Genomic DNA, 14,464 nt, shown 5'->3' with positions numbered 1-14,464 from the left:
ACAATCTATTTCCCATGTAATGTCTAGTATGGCTCATACATTAGTGGAACAAATTAGATAATTATTTTACTTACAATAAAGGAATCGTAATACAAGAAGCAAAGGAGAGGCATTTAAGAGGAGGGGGAATCTACAATAGTAGCTCTGGTTGAAATCTTTCTGGGTTTTGGACTCTTATTGCACTGCCATATTCCAAAATGTATTCAGATCCCATATATCTGTGCCTGAATAGTTTGCATGTATTTATGCTCCACTATGGGTTCTACAAATAAGAGATGAGCTTATAGAAGCATCATTGTCGCAGTGTACGCAGTATGCCCCATTTTCTTTCATCAGTGGGCAGAAAACCCAATGAGTAATCATTCAGCTATTCAGAACCCTATTTTAGACAAAGTTCAGAGGCAATTTAGAATACCAATGTGGCTCAATTCTAACCGTTTTGGTTGTGGGTGTATGCTTTGGTTGTGAGTTTTTTCTTTGCCCCTCTTCTCCTGTTGAATGTTAGCTTTGCTATGGAGATCTTAAGTATTAAGCTCGAGTTCCTCTACACCAGTGGTTCTCAACCTGTGGGTTCCCAGATGTTTTGGTCTTCAACTCCCAGAAATTCTAACAGCAGGTATACCGGCTGTGATTTCTGGGAGTTGTAGGCCAAAACACCTGGGGATGCACAGGTTGAGAACCAATGCTCTACACCGTAGAATCATAGAGCTAGAAGAGATCTCGTGGGACATCCAATCCAACCCCCTGCCAAGAAGCAGAAAAATCACATTCAAAGCACCCCCAACAGATGGCCATCCAGACCGATTAAAAGCCTCCAAAGAATGAGCCTCCATCACACTCCAGAGCAGAGAGTTCCACTGCTGAACAGCTCTCACAGTGAGGAAGTTCTTCTTCATGTTCAGGTGAAATCTCCTTTCCTGTAGTTTGAAGCCATTGTTCCATGTCCAAGTTTCCAGGGCAGCAGAAAACATGCTTGCCCCCTCCTCCCTATGACTTCCCCTCACATATTTATACATGGCTATCATGTCTCCTCTCAGCCTTCTCTTCTACAGGCTAAACATGCCCAACTCTTTTAAGTTGCTCCTCGTAGGACTTGTTTTCCAGACCCTTCATCATTTTAGTTGCTCCTCTCTGGACACATTCCAGCTTGTCAACATCTTCCTTCAAATTGCAATGCCTAGAATTGGACACAGTGTGATTCCAGTTGTGGTCTGACCAAGGCAGAATAGAGGGGTAGCATGACCTCCCTGGATCTAGACATTATACTTTTTATGCCAGCCAAAATCCCATTGCCGTTTTTAGCTGCCACATCACATTGTTGGCTCATGTTTAACTTGTTGTTCACGAGGATTCCCAGATCTTTTCCACACGTACTACTTTCGAGCCAGGCATCTCTTATTCTGTATCTTTGCATTTCATTTTTTTTCTGCCTAAGTGGAGTATCTTGCATTTGTCTCTGTTGAACTTCATTTCGTTAGTCAGAACCTGGCTGTTCTGAATTAGTCTCTACAAACTAGAATAAACTCAAGATTTGGGATTGGTGAAAGCTTGGCACCAAACTTGACACAAGAAAGAATTACAAATTTGTGAATTACATTTATTCACGTATTTGTAAACAGTGGTTTATGAAACCATCTATCTGCAGGAAGTAGATCTCGCTAGACGCGTCTGTGCTTTGGGATCCAGACTCAATGTGGAGTTGCTTTTAAAGATAATTTTAAAATTTCAGCAGGTACAAATAACAGTGAAAACGTTGCAAACTGGAGATCACTGATCAGAACATGTAACAGCTATTAAACTTGAAAGCTATAGTGCAAAGGTTGCCAGTGTATTACCAGACCCAAATTAATGTGCTGGAGATTACAACTTAAGGGTTTTGGCTTTTCAGGAGACAATTTTGTCAACACTGGTTATTAGTACGTTTGAGAAGAGTATATTGTGCTTTTTTCATTCCACATGTCTGTTTTCATCTGATTGTGTATTAACCTTTTATGGCAGAACAGGATCCTCATCGTCCGGAAGAAAAAACTGAGTGAACTAAATTGTTCTAGAGATCTGGAAAGATACATTTTTTTCACATGAAACTCACCTCTCATCCACAGGGTTCCAGTAATTTCAATAGGAAGAAGCCAATATATATGTCAAAGAAATATACACATGAAGGAGTTCCTTCAGTTGGTGTGAATTAAGACATATTGATGCTCCTGTTTTGGGAGTGAGTTACAGGATAAGGCTGGAAGTATTTATTACATTAATTGATTTATTCTCAGTTGTTCTCCTGTGTAGGATCCAAGGTGACATGCGGTAGTCTTGATTCAAACGAAGCAAAGTCTCACACACTGGGGAGTTCACAATCTTTAGCAACAGACTATAAAATGGAATATTTCAACCAGCAAAAGCATTGATGCCACACCTCCAAAGAAAGAACATCTGTCAAGTATCTTTGCGCCACTGCTTTAGCTTTAATTTAGTCTAAGTTAAAAACAAAATCCAAAAAAATACACTCCAACAAATAAAATAATTTAGTTAGAATTTTCACTCGTGTTACGCAGGTTACAATTAAGCAATGGCGATGTGACAGTAAATTACACTTTACAACTAACAGTGAAATTAAAATTCTGTAAAAACTAGTGCCTGAATGGCATGTACCGTCATATCAGTAGGAACACATACAAATGTAGAGATTGCTTCTAACAGTGAAATCTAACTCCTTGTTATCCTAAAATGGTCTGTTGTCATAATTTTTACCATTTTTTGTGTAGATTTTTTTTCAAGAATCAAATGCAGAGTGTGGTTTATGAGAAACTAGTGCTGGTGACATGGCATCACCCAGGCTGGTCCTCTTTGTTTATCTCACTTCAAACAACAGACTTGCCTTGTAAAAAAAACAACAACACACCTGCATTCACAGCCTTTGGCAAATGAAGAAAAAGCTTAATTCATTACACAATGCTCCCAACCTCACACATCAAGAGGGTTTGCACAAGAGACCTTCAGGGCCATTTTACATGTTACACTTTTTGGTGTGTGCCTACATTTTTGTAAAGGGTGCACTTAAAACACAGTTTGTTGACCATTTAAAAAAATATTAATGAACTGGGGCAAGTACATGTACAGAAATGCAAGTTCTACTGGTATGCTAAGCAGAGAACCAGGAGTAGCTGACAACTCCTCTGTGGCACTTTCAAGTTTGTTGTCATGTAATGCATGAAAAGGACTTCCTCTCTTCCTCCCAGCACTTGAGTACTGCTGCTCATGTCTAATCTCGGTAGAACGTATTAGGCACCCATTTGGAAATTTGACCAATGATGTTATTGAAAAGTGGATTTGCATTCATGTATGGTGTTTGATGGCTATTTCACTACCATGTTCAAAAGGCCATGTTCAAATTTTGGTCACACATGTTGGAAGAGATAAATTGGCTCCTTTCTGGAAATTAAGCATCTTCCTAAGCTTACCTCTTGGGACAAGTGGCCTCTTTTAGTATAAAAGATGGTGCAATTTGCATAAGAACTGCTTTCCTAAGTGAGAAATGCTTCACTACACAAAGCTCATAGGAATAGAGCATTTCTCACAGAATTATAAAATTGTAGATTCAGGGGAACTCAATGCTGAGGGGATTTTTTTTCGTGTCAGGAGCAACTTGAGAAACTGCAAGTCACTTCTGGTGTGAGACAATTGGCTGTCTGCAAGGACGTTGCCCAGGGGACTCCCCGATGTTTGATGTTTTATCATCCTTTTGGGAGGCTTCTCTCATGTCTCTGCATGGGGAGCTGGAGCTGACAGAGGGAGCTCAACCCACTCTCCCCAGATTTGAACTGCTGACCTATTGGTCAACAGTCCTGCCAGCACAAGCATTTAGCCCATTGCGCCACCAAGGGCTCAATGCTGAGGTTTAACCCATCGAGACAAAGAAGCCTTGTCCAAAAAGGTAGGGGAGAGGTATGTTTAATTCTGGACACTATCCACTGCAGAATGCTTTCCCAACATTGGCATGTACCTTCCAGGAGAAACATGTCTACTCATGAGATCAAAAGATTCAGGTGTAGGGGACTTCCTATCTTCATGTCCAGTGGCCTGTTGCAACCACAGCTACCTATGTATGTTTACTTAAAACAGTTCTACATCATATTTCCCCATTGCAATAGACAGCTTTGTAAGGTTATTCTTTCAGGTGATGTAATGCCATCTCGATATGTATATATACAGAGCTTAGAAAGTTCCTTTTTGAATATAAAACATTATGTAATTCATTATAAAGCCTCTCAAAAGTAATTCACTTCTGTTAACAATACACATTTTAAAATTTTAAGTTACTCATTGGGTCGCTTGTTTTGTTACTAGCAACTTCTTTGTTACTTAGAACTCAACTAATCCTTTAGGATTAATAAAAATGCTATAACATTTTGAAATCCTATACCCTTGAAAGGAAAATTTTAAAAGCAGCTAAGACATGTCTCTCCATCCCAGCAGTTTATAACCATCATATTACTTTTGAAATTTCACTTGATTTTTACTGAAAAAAAGGCAATTCATGACATATAACCAGGTTATGTGTAACATCCAAGCTCTGTATAGATACCACATTCTGTGTCACTTGTGAAACCGTCCTGAACAATCCCAACATTCTTCATGCCATCTCATACTCATTCACCAGAAAATAAGTCCTCTTTTTTTAAAAATGGAGGATGTTTTGTTTTTCTAGCCTGATTGAACATAAATGATTATATCCTTGATTTTTTGTTTGCTTTTTTCTTTAAAAAAAGGCCATTATTATTTCAACTTTTGCAAACATCAGGATGAAGGGACACTTTGAAGCTTCAGCACCAGAAGAACAACAAGGAAGAGTGCAGAGAATGGCTCCATTTGGAAGCACAGAGCAATATTTAACAACAACGATCATTGTTCTGTTTCTTAACGAGTTGCTCCAACATCCATTATTTGAGGAGTCTCACAATGATTTCATTACATTAATTGCTTGCACAGGATCCACACCGCTTCTTGGGTAATTTGAAGAAAAACACACCAGCAGCATACATTAGCCAACATCACAAGGAGATGCCTGAAACCATGAGATTCTTCTCATCAGACAACATCCGATTTAATCTTGCTTTTCTTCCACCAGCATAGAGTCTCCTGCCCAAATCCATTCTCATCTCAGAGGATGACATTGCCTCCGTTGGAGCATTTCGGTTCTGGTCCAGCACCATCACTGAATTAACCAGTCCCAACCACAGCACAATTATAATTGGAAGATTGTTAGGTGTTTGTTCTTGCTGTGCCTTCCCAGGGTTCCTTCACATCTACACACATCTTCTTGTGGTCCTGGGAAGCCTTTTTCTGTTTTGTTTCATGATCTCTGGTGTTGTATAGGCTCATTCCTCTGAGAGAAGAACAACAGGCTCTTGCCGGTTTCCTGTGAGTCTCAGCTTCCACGGGAAGCGGATACTTGGCAGATTTGCAAGGAACATGACAAATCAACTGTGGAAGTTCTGCACAATGGTCTGTTTCTGAGAGAGCCGGAGGAGCTCCTCCCGGATTGCTTTGATGAGAGAGGCCGAGGAGTGTCCCGGCTGCTGGAGGTCCTCAGTGGAGCTGGTGTTGTAGCAGAGCCCCGTGCCCTGATGGTTGCTGTGTGGAAGCTGAACAGGAGGCGCTGAGGGCTGCCGGGCCGAAGTCCTCGGCATCGGGAATACTGGTGAGGAGGAATATTCTGGAGGTCCAGGCATATGTGTCTGGGGAAAGGCACAAAACATTACTGCACTCGCTGCTTGGGAGGCAGAAATAATAATACATTTTAAAAGACAAGAATGTGCAAACAGTGGAAAGCACAAACAGTGAAGAAGCCAGAAATGAAAGCAGTTTTTTCTTGGATCTAAAATGCAGATCTGGAAGACTGAGTACAGTATAAACCCTGTGCCTGTGGGACAAGTAATTGGTTTCACTTATCCATGAAACCTATGTTCTCTGTAGATGTTTTCAAGGTCCTCTGGTGTGATTCTATGGCAGTGGTTTCCAGCCTTTAGTCCTCCAGGCATTTGGGACTTCAACTACCCAAAGCTTTAATGTGCTGTAGCACATACTCTGGCCTTGTGGTACTATAAGATTAACACATTCATTACAGAATACGTTTTTTCATGGGCTAGAGTCTACTTCATTAGCCAATGCATTTCTTTTGTAAATTTTAGGTTGTAAGTCTCCCACTTTGGCTTTTTATTTCTCCAACTCCAGTGTTTTACATTCTGTACAATTTCCACACCTATGCATAGCTATGTCACTTCCAAATTCATGCATTTGATGAAGTGGGATTCTAGCTCATGAAACCTTATTCCAGCTAGTCTTTAACATACTCATAGTATATTGTTCATTTATTTTTGACATGCGGATTTATGGTAGTGCTTGTAAAAAGACCATCTACTTGATCAGGGACTATATATATGCTGCTTATTCAAGTCAGATCAAAGTGTGTGCTTATTCAGACTACACATTTTGCAGCTGACGACAAGAACACTAAATTGAAAAGCAGGCATTTAGCTAATCTAATCAGGGCTACTAACTCAAAACAGCAAAGAGATTTGATGACAAAAGGGAATAACTTCCTTCAAAACACAGAAAGGTAAGTAAAAGAACAGAGGGCAATCATATTGCAACCAATAGGACTACAGTAATATGTTTAAATGTGTAAAGGTATTTATTTATCAACTGCCTCTGTTTCCACATGCTTTTGAAAAGAAATCCCACCTCTACCTCCCCCCCCCCCAACATATACGGTGTTTTCAATGTAGTATAATTTAAGCAAGACACTTGAAATAGGCTGAAGGTAGAAAGGACTAACATATAAGGCTGCGAAGCAACACTGGACCAACACAATTAGCAATAGCAAAGGTAAACAGAAGAGGCAGAGATGTAACTTACTGCTGTGTAAGAGAAAAACAAGCAGAGAGACTCAGGGATATGCTTCTGAAGATAGTACAATTATATAGCTAACTCAGACCTGACCACAGAATCATAGAGTTGGAAGAGACCTCATGGGCCATCCAGTCCAACCCCCTGCCAAGAAGCATAATGGTGTCAGAAGTTGTGGTGCTGAAACTTCCATGGATAAAGTATTAGTTCTTTATCCCACAGGAAACTGGGGACTGTCCAGGTAGGACAGTCACTCACAAAAACACATTCTTCATTGACTGGAAAGTTTGGAGAATCGAGAAGTCCACCAGCTATTCTGACTAACATATGGGGATTTTTCCCTCCTTGGGCAATCTTACACTTGCACTATCATCAGGATATGTCTTTAGCCTACCTACTACTTCTCTTCCTGTTATCACCCCATTCTCCTAACACATGTTTTTGTTTAGCCTTTAACATTAGTGTCTGATTATTAGCATCAGAGCTAGAACACTTATGATTTCACATAAGGACAAAACAAACTTCAAAAGGCTTGCCAGCACCCAGCTCTTCCTTACACGTACCATACATTTTGCCAAAATAAAACTGGTTTGTGAAAGTAAAACTCAAAAGGAGGAAAAACAAACATAATATTTTTTTCAAAAATATATACCCAGGGCACTTTCTAAGCTCCACAGTCAAGGTTTTCCAGTTGTGAGAAATGACTGCTCTACTGACATCAACCAGAGAGTTTGGACCTTTTGGGAAGGGGTCTACATTGGTCTATGAAGGATAATTTCAGGCAAGGACAGTCCACTAAGAGCACAATGCAGGGGTGGGGGAACTTGCATGTTTGATTTCAGCTCCTATCATCTCTCACCACTGGCCCAGGCTGATGGGAGTTTGAGTCCAACATCCCGTGACAGGCCATGATTTCCTCACCTCCAATGAGAGCCAAGAGTAAGAAAGAAAAGGACAGAGAAAGCAGAGTTTCAAGGGTTGGACTGTGAAAGAGACAAAAGCAGCAGCTAAAAGTCAGAGGAGCAAGGTTTTTTTTTTTTTTAAAGAAAAAGATTTCTTGGGAAGGAACTCCCAAAGCAGCACAGGGTGAAAACAAAATTTTTAAAAAGTGAACACAAGACTGCTCCAGAAACTATTCAAACACGAAGCACAGTACTCACTGCATCTCTCCTAGCATATTCATCCTCTCCACGATACGGGGGCCACCCTGGTTCCCCTGGCTGGCCATGCCCTGCTCTGCCTGAGGGGATCTCCACTTGTTGACCTCCGATCCTGCTAGCAATTCCCACCTGAGTGAGGTGCTGTATCTGAGAACCTTAAAAGCAAATATTGTTTGTTTTTTCTTTCATTTTTTCCATGCAGCAACAGAAGTGTGTGTGTAGGGAGGGAAGATATAAACTGATGATGAAGTGGTGGTTGTGATGAAGAAGAATATAAGAACACAGAAGTACAAGAGGATTGAGATGTGTGGGAAATGTGAACTCTGAACTTTTAAAAAATTAAAAGCTTTTTTTTAAAATTTACAAAGCAGTATATTGAACTAGGGGCAAGTTTAAATACTATCTGCATGCAAGTGCTCAATAAAGTCCTTTTACATATGGAAGATGTTGCTTGTGTGGTTCAAAATTAGGCTACTTATTTATTTACTCACAAATAAATAAATAAGTTTATGCTGTTCATAAGCATGGTGCATTGGAGAAGTGAAGAAGAAAATGGGAAGAGGCCCAGATAACACTTCTGGCTCACTGAGCCTAATCACTACCCCAGTCATTTCTTAAAATGTGCAGTGTTAAAGAATATCCCTTTAGCTTTGCATGCTAGTGATTTGCCCTTAGTGGTAGAGGGAAAATATTTGCTTACTGCAGGACACTCAGCGGTACAGTAGTAGCAGGAGTCCAACTAGGGGACAACAATGTGGTGTAAGTAGATGGCTACACCATTCTTCCACCAACTCTCTGGAACTGGAGAGGCAATCACTGTAGTGACCCGGTATTACCTTGCAGATGTCCTCAGAGCTGCTCATACTCATAATTTTGTACAAAATGCATACCAACTACTACTGATATTAGAACAATGCTGTTATTGTGTGACTTCAAGTGATTTCCAACTCATATCAACCTTGTTCTTGGGTTTTCTTGGCAAGCTTTGTTTTGCAAGAGGTTTGTTTCTGCCTTTCTCTGACGCTGAGGGAGAATAATTTGCCCAAGGTCATTCAGTGGGTTTGCACATCTGAGCAGGAATTCAAACTTTGGTCTCCAGGGTCATGGTCCAACACTCTAACGGAAACACACCATGTTGACTCAAATATAAATCCACACATAAGCTAAGATTTGGAGAGAACCTGACCTTGCTTTTATTTACTTTGAAAGAGAAATCAAGGATTAGTCCACCTTTCCTAAATGAGATGACATGTATTTTATAAGGGCATATATGAACTTCTTTATAACATTTAGTAGGAAAAATTGCCTTCTGCTGGAAAGCTAACTCTAACACCTTTAACTCGAATGGTTCCTAGATGGCAGTGACACCTGTGTAACTGATGACAGTGAAAACAGTGTTGACCCCACTGCTGATTCCAGGACAACCTCTTATTTTCCTTATTTTATAAATTAAAAACTCTATCTGCACCTGTATGTCAGAAACAAAGCAACACTAACCCCAGATAAATTATGGGAAACTATTTTGGGGAAAGCAGAAAGATTTCCTGTGAGGGGGAAAACCTGCATGACTGTATTGCATGTCTTCAGGAAATAGTCATGCATCCCACCTTGCACCTGCTACAGACATGTATGTGATGTACTAAGAAGTCAACATGTCCACAACTGATTTCCATCACTAGAGCTGCTGTCTGAGATGTGTTAAGAAAGCTTTGGCTATATATTGTTCTCCTTTATATCTGAAGCTGGAGAATCAATGTTACAAACATTCATATATGGATATCTATCTATCTCCAATATCATTATGTATATTATTATGTATTTGACACATATGGGCAGAGGTACCCAAAGGACTTGGAGGGATGGCTCCCCCACCCCAACAGTGTTTGTCTCAGAGTAATAGTAGCTGCCTACTTTTAATGGAAAGAGCATATACAACTTGCATGTAGTTATGCAAGGAACTTATACACAGAGCTAAAGGGCACCCATCATGTTCCTTATTAGGGAACTATCTTCGTTATCACAGCTATTTATAGTAAGTCAGTGGTTCTCAACCTGGGGTCCCCAGATGTTTTTGGCCTTCAACTCCCAGAAATCCTAACAGCTGGTAAACTGGCTGGGATTTCTGGGAGTTGTAGGCCAAAACACCTGGGGACCCATAGGTTGAGAACCACTGTAGTAAGTGCTGAATTGGAGAATGTGGCCAGGAAGTATGGGATGGAAGTCTCTGTAGCATATAATAGTTAGGAATCCTTAAGTACCTGCAGTGCTTCCAACTGGTCGTGGCCGAGCCACGGATGGCATTTCCTCTGGGTAGATCCCTCTAGTGGAATACTGTATATCAGATGACTGCTGGTCCGGGTGTATTAGTTCGACAGGAGGAAGAAAACCTGGCCCCAGGTTTTGCCTGCTGGTAGAGTAAGAATAGAAACATAGAATTATAGAGTTGGAAGAGACCTTGTGAGCCATCCAGTCCAACCCCCTGCCAAGAAGCAGGAAAATCGTATTCAATATGCCTCCTGAAGAAATGCAGATTTCAAAACATACAATTGCCCCCTTTCCACTTCACTATCTTCATTCAACTATGGACTATGAACATATATCTGCCCAGGATCCACCGCACGGTAATATGACAGCCCAGTTCTACAGCTGTTTCAGTTATAACAGATGCAGTCTTTTAAAGATCTAGCCAAAAAGTCCTTTATACCCCCAAACCTCTGAAAAAGATACAAAAATTGCTCAAAAATTAGTCAAAAAGGCCAGAAGAGAAGCAATATCACTTCTACTGTGCCAAAATGTGATGCGATGGCTTGGTAGTGGGGAGCAACCGAAGTGGAAATGGCATTTGCCCTATTTAATTTCACTTCACAATTTTTATTATATCACTAAGAAGAAAAGGGGCAATCACTCCCTTCCCTGCCCAATTTGTTATTTCAACAACTGCTTTTTAACTACTTGACTGTGATAATTTTATGCTACCTCAGCAACTTTTAAAAAAAAAAAACCAAACTCTTCCTTTGATCTTGAATTTGAATGGGTCTTCTGCACAAGCTGAACAATGAATGAGAATGAGAACATCAAACAGGCATTTCTTGGTGAATGACTTCACAGACTAATTTATTTTTCTTTTTGGTGATACGAAATGAATTTGTAAACAACAACTACAAAGGCTATACTGTTTAGGCCAGGTATTCTGGTCTACTAGGAAGCAGCACTGTGAGGGTGTTTCACTGCAATTGACATTATGATTTTGTTACTATTGTATGCCTTTAAGTCAGTGGTTCTCAACCTGTGGGTCCCCAGATGTTTTGGCTTTCAGCTCTCAGAAATCCTAACAGCTGGTAAACTGGCTGGGATTTCTGGGAGTTGTGGGCCAAAACACCTGGGGACCCACAGGTTGAGAACCACTGCTTTAAGCCATTTCTGACACAACAACAACAGCAGCAGCAGCAGCAGCAGAAAGATGAATGTGTCAGAGGGCTTTCTTGGAAAGATTTGTTCAGAGGGGGGCTGCCATTGTTTTCTTCAGAAGTTTAGAACATGGGTTTCCATGGCTGGGTGGGGCTTTGAACTCTCGTCTCTCAGGATCCTAGTCCAATGCACAAACCATTATACTACACTGGCTCTATTCTCTTTGAATGATTTATTCTTGTACAACTGCCTTGATGTCAGGTGGAGTCCAGAAAGGAATATATGAATGTTTTACATGGATCCAGGAGGATGATTACCAGGTTATCAATCTGGACAGCTGGAACTGGCACAATAGAATAATAAAACTTTATTTATATTCTGCTCTATCTCCCCAAAGGGACTCAGGGCGGATTCCAAACATTAAAAGCAAGCATTCAATGCCCGAATACAACAACAATACATCCATACTAACAAAGTTTATACAACCCAACATATACATACAAATTATAACTAAAATTAAATAAAAAGCATAGCCTGTTATAACAGACAAAACATCAAATATCAAATGGAAACAATAATAAAAGTGCCCATGTCCCATCCTCAAACGGCAGACAGTATTTCAGAAGAGTATGTCATGGTCACACCATGACAACTGCATTGACTGGCATAGGGAGGAGTGTTGGAACATGAATTTGGCCACTATCAAATTCCTCACACCTGGCTAACATAAGCAAACATTGCAGAAAAAATGATCTAAGCTCCCTTGTATCTCAGCTCTGGGATTCTAATGATGAACTTAGAATGCTGATGCTAATGCAGCTAACAACAATGATGATAATGATCACATAGGGTCTCATACCCTGCAAGTCTGTTGTTCTTTTCCTGTCAAATTTCAGAGTATCTATAGCATTTCAACATGATGGTAGAATTTCAGACACAGGAATTTTGGATGCAATGGGATATTTTATCAGCTTTGAGGCAAATTAAGAGGGTAAAGTTAGTCTCATAAGATTGTATCTGAGGAAGTAGAATAATAGAATCCTTGAGTTGGAAGACACCTCATGGACTATCCAGTCTAACCCCATGCCAAGAAACATGAAAATCGCATTCAAGGCACCCTAAAGTTTATGCTATCTGCAAGATGCCTTTGCGTGTCATTCTACTGTGCATTATGACCACTAGTTGCCAATGACAAGGGCAGAAGTAAAAACAGTGTATATTATGTAAAACTAAATACTAGCAAGAACAGAACAGAAGAGCTTGACTGAAAACTGTGGTGCTGATATGTCTCGATAGGATCTCAAGCTCTGCCTCAAAATTAGGGAGGAGGATATAATTAGCATCTGTGATAACAATCTCCCAATTTCGTCTAAGCATGTTGCAATTTTTAGAAAGGCATAAAAACCAATATTAACAGAAAGAGACAAAACAGTCAGACAATTACCTTTGTAGCAGGCCTGGCGCTGATGGAGGAGTCATACCAAATTCCATGTATCTCTAAAAAAATTAAAAAATAGAAGAGCTTTAAAATGAATGCTTTAATTCATCAGGCTTGGGTCTTGAAATAATCTTAAACATAGACTTGCTCACCGTGTGACTTGGGCCATATGGAGACCCCCACTGGCTGCTTGGGGTGTCCCTTGCTGTACGAACTGGAGTGTTTGTTGGTTGCCCCCCAGACCCTCCAGGGTGTGTAATGGCAGCAGAACTGGATCCTTGGCTACTGGGGGCCACCAGAGCAAAAGCATCATCCAGGAGAGAATGCATTGTCTGCCGGGCCTCTTCGATGGACGGTTGAGGAGGGATGTACTGAGACGTGTGAAGAGGCAAGCCGGAGAACTTCCCCAATTCAGTTGAAGAAGTTGTCTGAGGCTCAGCAGGAAGGTCAGGATCAGACTAAAAAGAGAACAGAAAGCTGATGAAATGTCAGCCTAAGTAGCTGGAATGTTAAAATTCCCATTACTTGGATTGTGATTTCATGTGTTACAAGTGATATTAACTCTATGTGATGTCTATCTGTATATTGGCTAAGATCCTACATCAAGCATGAACACATAATGCTCTGTGTTCAGTTTCCACACATGTCTCTTTGGGTAGGATGCAAGGGATATTTTCTAGCCCTTTGTGCCACATTTAAAATATCCTCCCAATGGTTGTGAAGCTCTGAGATGGGCTACTGAGATGAGGAAGGGAAGGTGTACCAAAGCATCTCATATGATGATGAAGGACCAGATTGTCTCAGCTCAGAGGGTGAAAAGAATGGGAATGTGTTCAAAGATGAAGTGCACCCTCCTTGTTGTGCCTTCTTGCAATTCTACACCTTTCCATCATTAAGGTGCACCACAGCATTCCCTCCCAGGCCTGGCAAAACTGAGAGGGGGGAGCATTTGGATGTTACACAGAGGACAACAGAATAGCATCTTGGCCATACATGGGTATAAGCCATACTTATATTCATGTGTCACTAATGGGATTCTGGCCATTATGAGATATGTGCATGAATCAATCAATCAATCAATAACAGCATTCTCTTCTTCGGAAGCAGGTATGTGATGGCTTGCTGCCTGATCCAGAAAGCATTATGACAGGGAGGGAAACAACAGAAAGCAAGCTACCCATAATTTTTCACTCAATTATGTCACTGTTAGCATATTTACACTGTATCCATTATCCAGTCATTCATTCTAATGTCAGAATTATTATCCTGTATTTGTGCCTTTACTGCAGGGAAGATGAGGCTAAAAATAGAAGATGCAAAAAAGAAAATGACATTCACTGAATATGCTGATACCATACTAAGAATGCTTTTTTAAAAAAATAACCAAGCTGAGGACCAGCTCATAACAACTTTGAATAACCAGCCAGACAATCTGCCTGATCATAGAATCATAGAGTTGGGAGAGACCTCATGGGTAATCCAGTCCAACCCCCTGTCAAGAAGCAGGAAAATCAAATTCAAAACACCCCCAACAGATGGTCATTCAGTCTCT

The 14,464-nt window shown here is 40.5% G+C and overlaps 1 protein-coding gene across 6 annotated transcripts in view; it reads right to left on the bottom strand.

Moving 5' to 3' along the window:
- Window positions 1-2,440: 2,440 nt before the first annotated feature.
- KIAA1549 (KIAA1549 ortholog) overlaps window positions 2,441-14,464 on the bottom strand; it is a 159,510-nt gene continuing 147,486 nt past the window's right edge. For 2 of the 6 annotated variants that reach the window (XM_060776857.2, XM_067469238.1), the window contains 5 exons: window positions 13,065-13,370; window positions 12,919-12,971; window positions 10,325-10,473; window positions 8,067-8,221; window positions 2,441-5,735 (listed from right to left, as the gene is read on the bottom strand). In XM_060776857.2, coding sequence (XP_060632840.2) covers window positions 5,478-5,735; window positions 8,067-8,221; window positions 10,325-10,473; window positions 12,919-12,971; window positions 13,065-13,370 — 921 coding nt within the window. In that variant the 3' untranslated portion in view covers window positions 2,441-5,477. Of the gene's footprint in view, window positions 5,736-7,765; window positions 7,828-8,066; window positions 8,222-10,324; window positions 10,474-12,918; window positions 12,972-13,064; window positions 13,371-14,464 lie in introns of all 6 variants that reach the window. The other 4 variants (XM_067469240.1, XM_067469239.1, XM_060776858.2 and 1 more) reach the window with 4 other exon arrangements.

This window comes from Anolis sagrei, chromosome 5, assembly GCF_037176765.1.
Source record: "Anolis sagrei isolate rAnoSag1 chromosome 5, rAnoSag1.mat, whole genome shotgun sequence".
Taxonomy (NCBI): Eukaryota; Metazoa; Chordata; class Lepidosauria; order Squamata; family Dactyloidae; genus Anolis; species Anolis sagrei.
This window is presented reverse-complemented; position numbering and strand designations above follow the sequence as displayed.